The sequence below is a fragment of the Sebastes umbrosus genome, chromosome 20, assembly GCF_015220745.1.
Source record: "Sebastes umbrosus isolate fSebUmb1 chromosome 20, fSebUmb1.pri, whole genome shotgun sequence".
NCBI classification, from domain to species: domain Eukaryota; kingdom Metazoa; phylum Chordata; class Actinopteri; order Perciformes; family Sebastidae; genus Sebastes; species Sebastes umbrosus.
Window position 1 is genome coordinate 8,649,158 of NC_051288.1, and position 9,239 is coordinate 8,658,396.

The following is a 9,239-nucleotide window of genomic DNA, read 5'->3' on the forward strand; positions in this document are numbered from 1 at the left end:
TTGCTGGTATATCAAATAAACTGATTAAAAATTGAATCATCATTGATAATGCTAGTTTGATTGACATCACTGATTGCCGAACAACATCAATATGTTTGAAAATTATAGTGTTGTATATCACTGTGTAGTTTTTACTGCTCTTTGCCTTTGAATCATGAAAATGAACTGCATTGTGGTGAAATATTTTTTCTAGAAATCAAGTTTTGCACTATTGTGTAGAAAAAGTAAATAATGTATTGTTATTAAAAGAATATTTAGATAATCTGAAATACAAATTGCTCTCATGATGAGAAAACTTAACAGTCTTCTGGACTTATGGTAGTACTCTATGGTATATATGGCAAAATACAATATAACAATAATAACAATTTGTCAGTTTAATCCTGAATCCACTTGATGGCACTGTTGCACCATTAACACAGTGACACACTGATCCAGAGTTGCAGTAAAGTAACACAACATGTCAGCATCTACCAATGACAGCAATCATGGGTAACTATGTCAAAGGTTACACATTTCATTTTATTGCTCTTCCAACTCATATATTCATGTGAACAACAATGCAAAATGATAAATGTGTACAGAGTTGAGTTGCAAACACTAAATCAAAGGTGCCCTGTGGGGTTTTCTTAGAAACAAACTAGTTTACATTCAGTGTTCCTTACCTAAACGCATTGTGTCCATCATTGAGCTCTAACACACATCCCCAGTGCATTTCCTTTCTCATAAAACATTTGTAATGCCATTTTTTTAGAGTATTTCAAATCCAGCATGGTTTACATCCATGTTTACTAGCTTGCCATCTTCCTCTTCCCTGACTTTATTGGCACATTGCAGCATATCTAGGCACCTTCTCGCCACCTGTTGGTCGGGGGAATAGTGTAACACCACTGGTAGAACAATTGTGTCAATATGCACAAGATAAACAAAACAGAGACCCACTCATAGAACAACAGCTCCTAGTGCTGCCCCTTACAAAAAAGAAGTATACGTAAAGTTTATTTTATAAAGTAAACTTAAGTATAGTTCAAGTATATTACCAAGTATACTTTATGTAATAAGTATACTAATAGCAATGTACTAGTAGTATACTTGTAAGTGTACTTAGTATACTTTTATGTGTACTATTTCAATACTTCTTGGGACTAAATTTTCCCACTTTTTAGTTTATAAAAGTATACTTTTTAGTTTACTTTAAATGTAAGAGTGGTAAACTTTGGTTTACATCCAAGTTGTTTTTTGTACTGCAACTATAATATGACCTATACTACAAGTGAACTTATAGGTATACTGTTGTAGCCCACTTTTTAGTCTATGAAAGTACACTTTAAAGTACACTCTCAGTAAACTACTAGTTTGATATGCAAATATACCTTTGAGTTAACTTATAGTACTTAGCCAAATTTACTTAGACTTTTCTGTATACTTTTCAGTATAAGCCAAGTATACTTGGACTCTTCTGTATACTTTCCAAGTACACTTAGACTTTTCTGTTTACTTGTTGGGATAAACCAAGTATACTTGGACTCTTCTGTATACTTGCCAAGTACACTTAGACTTTTCTGTTTACTTGATGGTATAAACCAAGTATACTTGGACTCTTCTGCATACTTGCCGAGTATACTTAGACTTATCTGTATACTTGTCGGTATAAGCCAAGTATACTTGGACTCTTCTGTATACTTGCCAAGTACACTTAGACTTTTCTGTATACTTGTCGGTATAAGCCAAGTATACTTGGACTCTTCTGTATACTTGCCAAGTACACTTAGACTTTTCTGTATACTTGTCGGTATAAGCCAAGTATACTTAAGTATAATTTTGTTAAGTATATCTCTGATAAGTACATAAAAAGTAACTTGAAAGCATATAAGTTTGAAAGAAGTATACTAATAGCACACTTGAATAAACTTTGTAAGGGGCTATAGGTCAAAACTCCACAGGGAACCTTTAACACAGGAATAAACACACAAGTGCAAAGTATTTACTCTTTGTTTTTAAAACCATGTATATATTATCTCACAACAGTATGTAACTCAGAGAGGATGGTGTGTTCTGTAGTGTTTGATGGCATCTGGCAAAACAAGTCTAGTTAGTGAGTGTGTAAGAGAGTGTGTGGGGCTTTTCACTCAAAACAACTGAAAACTGTGGATGGATCTGTGAATATAAAAAAACTTCTAATGCCGGTAACTACTGTAGGCTTCTACTCACAAAACAGTTTTTACTTATTTAGAGCAATCTCTCACCCTGAACACAGCGTGCACAGAATAAATCTTGTTTATAATTACTTAATACCATGTCCCTTTTGTAGACTACATTATACGTTGTTTTTATGTAATACATTCACACAGGAAAATATCAAAATGTATTCATAAACCAGGCCCTCATGCAGACTTAATCACAGCATTATCACAGCATTCCTGAATGTGCTGTATATGAACAACACAAAAGAGAATGAAAATGAAGAATCTAATAATAGATGGACAGTTTTTGACTCGCTATTATGGAAGTTTTCAAATTTGAAAGCAACAGTGCTCCAAGCATTTCAAATGGACTGACATACATCTGTCTGCACACATCATTGCATGTACGTTATGTATTGTATTTTAACCAACGGAGCAGGGCACTGTCAACTTTAGTTGTAAGCTCTCTACAGTGTAGTAGAAGTTGAGGTTAGGTGATCAAAATTTGGCGATTTTCTCCCCTTCAATTGGCAACTCAAATGTGCTTTCGTGTGTTTTGTGTGTAGTCCTCAACACTGCTGCTGTTGCACTACCCTCCCAATATGCATGGCAATTTAACAAGCTGACATTTGATGCTGTTGTTCATTCAAATACTACAATTAAGGTAACCAGATGAGAATTCGGGACAGGACAAACAGGACAGGATTCGGGAAAATTGCACATAATTTGGAACTGTCCCAAATTTTTCGGGAGATCTGGTCACCCTAACTACAATACTGAATAATAATCAATCAATACTGATCGCCTGACTTAACCAAGGTATCAACAGGAATCTACTATGTCCTCAATGGTGGTTTCTATACTTGAACAATTCTATTCTATTACTAATTTTGTTTATTCTATTTCAGTAAGTGTCCAAACTACAGCCCCTGAACATGGCACCGCAAGACAGATTTAAAGATATTTCTAAACTAAATTATGGTGGTTGTGATACTGAATAACTGTGTATTTACTAAGTATTTGTTGCCCTTTAATTGGTAGACCTATAGCTAAATCTAATGCAGTCTAAAACCAAAACTAATGCACTCCATTTATACCAGGGTTGGGTAAATATTAGTTAATACCTCTCAAAATAAAACAAGACTATTCAACAGAAGCACAAACTACAGCTTCCGAAATGACCGTAGAGATGAATGAACACATCTCTAAAACAGTTTCAATAACTTAGCTATGTGTACCAAATAAACTGGCCCTTATGCATAACTTTAAGCCTTCATATGATTTAAATTGGTAGGGTTATATAAAAATTCATCCCCCCCATATAGTTGTCATGAACAGGGAAATTAGCTAGAGAGACCAAAACCATTTTTTGTACCAGGCTGTAAACAACTATTTCTGCTGTAAAGTTGGGCATTTTAACATGGGGGTCTATTGGGATTTACTCTCTTTTGGAGCCAGCCTCAAGTGGCCATTTTGGCACTTTTGCATTGGCTTCATATCTCAGCACCGGAGGTTGCCGCTTGCTAAATACCCTACTTCAAATCTGTAAAATGAAAAAGCTACAATGAAAAACTGGCATATGTAGGCTGTGCTATAAATTGTCCTGGTGACAATCAGTCAATCTGATTTGAATATTTGATTTTGATAGCCTGAAAAGTTCATGGGCCCACCAAAAGCACTGTAATTCTTCCTCTGGGGGACCATTAATATCCACAGCAAACATCATGAAAATCCAGCATTGGATTCTGAGCGATGGCGCCATTGGCCAAAATGCTGGTCCATGTGAAAAGATTAGCTGAAGGGGGTCACCAATTTGTCAGCGATTATGCTCTGGGACCATTAATAGTTGTTCCAAATATGGACCAACTAATGGACCGGCATTTGACCCAACTGCTAGCTTGTTTTGGTTAGCAAAAATTCTCTTCAGCATCTTTTCCCTGAAATATAAGGCTTTTATGCTGCATTCCAAATCTGAATATAGATCAGGAAATCCATCTTTAAACACAGATCTATCAATAATTACGCACTGTATTCTACATTGGCTCCTTTTTCTTGAAAGCCACAGGCTTCCTCTGATGCTGATGAAAATGAGGCTTGTTCTTCTTTTGATCCCACTGGCACATCAAAATATCCCTGAAAGTTGTCCGGAAGGTCTTGTTACACAGGGCGTAGCACATGGGGTTGATTGTGCTGTTCACATAACACAACCAGTATCCCAGCGCCCAGAGAGTTCCTGGAATGCAGTCCTGACAGAAAGTGTTGACCAACACCATGATGTTGTACGGCAACCACGTCGTGATGAAGACGCAGAGGATGGCACTGAGTGTCCGTGCCGCTTTCTTCTCATTTGCCTTTTTTTCATTCTTGCGCTTGTTGATCTCTGTCTTGGCCTTAGATGCGAAGCGTTTGGCCATCGCCGCATCTTTCATGGTGATGGCTGCGGGTGATTGGTCGGCGGACGATGGGGTGGTGGGGTTTGATTGTGACCCTTTTCGACTTTGGTTGGATGATTGCTTATCTTTGTTGTTTTTCACCTTCCTAGACTTCTTACCATCTAGATAGATAGATAGATAGATAGATAGATAGATAGATAGATAGATAGATTATGTATAATTGTATTATTTTGATATATATATCATGCAAACAAGACCACTTAGTAGGGTTATGTCCAACCTGTTGGAGGCCTTGATGGGTCTGCACCGTCAGCATCGTCCTCTGAACCTGACTGGTCCCCAGAGGCACCACCTTCATTGTTGTTAAAGCTGTCACAGCTGCTCTGCTCGGCATCGCCCAACGTCGTTGTCGTGGTGTTGATGGACCTCTTGGATGCACGGCGACCCGGCAGCAGTGATGAAAACCGGAAGCAGAATGCGCCGCACCTCCCTCTGCTTCCCGTTCCTCCTGGTATGCTGGCATTGTCCTTGTTGTTCTTCTCTGAAGCCGGCTGATTTAGTTCAGAGCTGCTGCAGCTTTGAGAGCTTATTTGGCGTAGCATGGCTGACGAATTCTTCTGGCTGTTAGTTGCACTTTCTCCACCGGCTTTTCCGCTGCCGCTCCCTTGATTCTGAGCCTGGCTTTGGCTGTGGCCTGACCCAGTTGCCTTGAGACCTTGGAAATCTTTAACACGCTTCTCTGTCTCCTGATAGATCTTCCAAAACAGGAATGCCATAATACTTACAGGCAAGTAGAACGCGGCGACGGCAGTGGAGAATGTAATGATGGGCTCGGACAGGAACTGGATGTAGCACTCATTGGGCTGGACTGTCCGCTCACCCACAATGTACTGCCAGAACAGAATAGCTGGGGCCCAGAGAATGAAAGAGATGGACCAGGCTAATCCAATCATGGTCATGGCACGCTTGGTTGTACGTTTGGCCCGGTATGTCAAAGGTCTGGTAACAGAGAAATACCTAAGAGAACAAAGACAGAAAGTAGGCAACTGTATACATACAGAGTAACTGTCAACTTGTCTAATACCAACGCTTGGTCAGTGCCTCCCGTCATCTGATACCGACACGCCTAGGCACCCTTGAGCGTCTGTATGAGATGCACCGGGCTTTCAACTAACTCCAATGTAAACCCATCTGTGTTATTATTAGATGGTCAGAGCAACTGACGCAGTATAAAGAGCAAGAAAGTCCACTTAGGGAGGAGGTCGGGGTGGATGGTTGGGTCAAACAAACAAGGACTTTCTCCCAAGAGACCGCTGTTTATGTCCCATGTCAGCGTTGACTTACTTTTGTTACGTAACTTAGTACTTAAACCCGAAGTCGGTAACTTTGAGCAAATATGAGGAAAAAAAGTTATTTTTATAAAACTGTCACTATATCCTGATAGTAGTGTATGAGATCTGAAAAAATATTCCTCTGTGTTCTCCTGTTCTCCTAATGGCATTAGCAAGCTTTAACAGCCAACCAATCAGAGATGAATGAGAAAGTTTGCTCCGGGCGGTGCTTGGTTTTGTCTCGACTGTTTTCAATATGGCGACCGGGTCAGAAACGTTCTCATTTTACAGCTAAAGGGTACACTACAAGATGTTTCTGAAAACATTTGAGGCGAGAAATAGACATTACAGTAACAGAATATTGATTCATATTTGATCAGCACTGCCTAGTTTGACCGTTTGACCAGTGATTGACAGCTTCTGTAGAGACTCCTCGGCTCTGATTGGTTGTTTTGGTTCGGGCGCGGTGAAAACCTGCAAATACCATTAGGAGCACTAAGAAGAAGAAGAGGAACATGATTTTTTTTTTTTTTTACAGATTACCTCTCTCGTGTACAGCTGTTAGAATATTTATAAAAATAGCTTTTTATCATATTTGCTCAAAGTTTCAGACTGCAGCTTTAATTAACGCCACGAACGTAACAAGCTTGTTTACTTATTTTACAGAACAAACATAATAACTTTAACCCAAACCACAATGTTTTCCTGAACCTAACCGAGTAGTTTTGTTGCCTAAACTAAACCACGTAAACCTAAAAATTAAGTAAACATACATTAGAAGTTTATTTTGGAAAGACACTATGCATGTAACGAGAGGAAACTGACACGCCGTCCCTGACGCTAGAAGGGTACCTAGAGTGTCATAGTTTGAAGTGTTGGGCCGCTGACCAAGCGTCGGTATTTGACAATTTGGGAGTTACTGTCTACCACACTGTCTCTCCTGATAGTATCAGTAAGAGTCACCAGAGTAAAAAAAAATTAAATTGTACACAAGAGACTTTAAATATGTCTTGTTTCCCATGGCTCTCGATATTAAACCATCATGACAACACATGTAAATATATGCTTTTTACGATTTGGATACTCTGATCCATTCAGAACACTGACTATGAGCTTCATTTCAGTTAAGTTTATCAACAAAAAATACAATAAATCATGTTCTGTTACCTGTCAAAGCTGATAACAAGCAGGTTCATGACTGAGGCGTTACTGGCCACATAGTCGATTGCAAGCCACAAGTCACAGACCACTGGCCCAAGAGCCCACTGGTCCATGATGATGTAGGTGGTATACAGGTTCATTGACAGTGTGCCAATGGTCAGGTCAGCAAATGCTAGGCTAAGCAGGTAGTAGTTGTTCACTGTCTTCAGTGCCTTGTTGATCTTGAATGACACCATCACTAGGATGTTGCCAACAATAGTGACAAGAGAAAGTGATCCAGTGAGGAAGACAATGATGATGACCTGAAGATGAAGAGGTAAGAAGAGAAAGAACCAAAGAGGGTGGTTTAAGTCCATTACACAGTGTAAGATACTTAGTGATTTTGTTATAGTGACTCAAAATCCCTTGTCAGAAGTAGCTATCAGAACCTTAACCAAATCAAACTGAAAGTATCTGGATTGCTGGAAACTACCAGGATCAGGCTGTTCTCATACATCGTTCGTAGCTATACATATGAAAAGTAAATGCAATGTAATCCCTATACATCCCTACGAAATCAATTTGTATGTAATCCACGTAACTGTGAACAAGGAAGTATAAAGAGCGGCCACGTAGGGAGGAGCTCGGGGTGGATGGTCGGGACAAATACTGGACTTTCACCCAGGAGACCGCTGTTTGTGTCCTGTGTGAAACCAGAAGTCTGTGTTGATTTATTTGTAACTTCCGTACTTAAGTTACGTCACTTACGGTGTTATTTTAACTAAAACCATGATCTTTTCCTAAACCTAACTAGGTAGTTTTTGTCACGTAACTTCCATACTTCAGTTACATCACTTCCAGTGTTATTTTAACCAATACTATGATCTTTTCCTAAACCTAACTAGGTAGTTTTTGTCACGTAACTTCCATACTTCAGTTACATCACTTCCAGTGTTATTTTAACCAATACCATGATCTTTTCCTAAACCTAACTAGGTAGTTTTTGTCACGTAACTTCCATACTTCAGTGACATCACTTCCAGTGTTATTTTAACCAATACCATGATCTTTTCCTAAACCTAACTAGGTAGTTTTTGTCACATAACTTCCATACTTCAGTTACGCCACTTCCGGTGTTATTTTATTTGGGCACATGGGACTACTGTTTTTCCTAAATTATAATGGAGTCTATTGCAAAAACAGTAGTCCCAACGGTTCGGCCAATTTTGAAAATTTCTCTACATTTGTGCTTTAGCTGAGAGCACAAATGGGTTAATCTGGCTATGACAGTCAGCTTTTGATGATTTTTATCTTTCTCTTATGAAACATAAGCTTGTTTTAATAAAACTGGATGGGTGACTAAAATTGAACCAGATTTAAGGAAGTACTTATATAACATAGAAAGACTCAACTCATTAATTCATTTAGACAAGTATCATAGTTTTCCAGAGATGTTTATCTTGGAACACCAACTATAAGCGACCGCCCGGTTCAAATGAGCCATAAACTCCCAGGAGCTTTGGAGCAATCACGTAAGGAGCACAGCTAAATGTTTTGTCTGGTGGTTAGAATTCCTCGCTACTGAAGCCATGAAATGTACACAGTGAGGCCACAGAACTACTCTGCCTGCTCTGTTCTGGCATACTCTCCACCTCCAGTGTCTCATGTCTGCATATTTAGGTATCAAAAACTGTAGCAGTAAGTCATATGCGGTATCAAATAATACTAATATTTACACGTGTATAACCAAAAAAAAAAGTGTTTGTTGATGGCTTATTCAAAATTACAGTGTCACTGAAGCACTAACGAAAACTGATGCAATGAAAAATACGTTAAAAGTAGAACAGCTGATTGTTACCTGCAAGATAGTATGTCCTCCTAATGGGTCAAAATCCTTTGCTGGTAGCATTAATGTCCTGTTAACTGGTGAATCAGTGAAGTTTCCTCCTTGTCTTGAGACATAACTGACATTATGCAGCTTCCACCCACCAACAGTGTCAGATAATACTGCCAACTCCTGGTAAGAGCCACCTGAAGATGTGGAGAAACAGTATCAGAAAGAATTGTATACACGTCTATGAATCTTTTATAAGCAGATTTGAAAAAGATTTACACATATAATTTTAAAATCTGCTCAAAACTTCACAACATCTGCATTACTTAGTTGTTATAAAGACACTAAGTGCTGTAGT

The 9,239-nt window shown here is 38.7% G+C and overlaps 1 protein-coding gene across 1 annotated transcript; it reads right to left on the bottom strand.

The window, feature by feature from the left end:
• Positions 1 to 4,207: 4,207 nt before the first annotated feature.
• On the bottom strand, positions 4,208 to 7,564 carry LOC119479832 (muscarinic acetylcholine receptor M3). Its single transcript, XM_037755800.1, has 4 exons — positions 7,541 to 7,564; positions 7,075 to 7,370; positions 4,857 to 5,593; positions 4,208 to 4,737 (listed from the first exon to the last, which is right to left on the bottom strand). The coding sequence occupies exons 1-4, from the start codon at positions 7,562 to 7,564 to the stop codon at positions 4,217 to 4,219; spliced, it is 1,578 nt and encodes a 525-aa protein (XP_037611728.1). The 3' UTR covers positions 4,208 to 4,216.
• Positions 7,565 to 9,239: the final 1,675 nt, after the last annotated feature.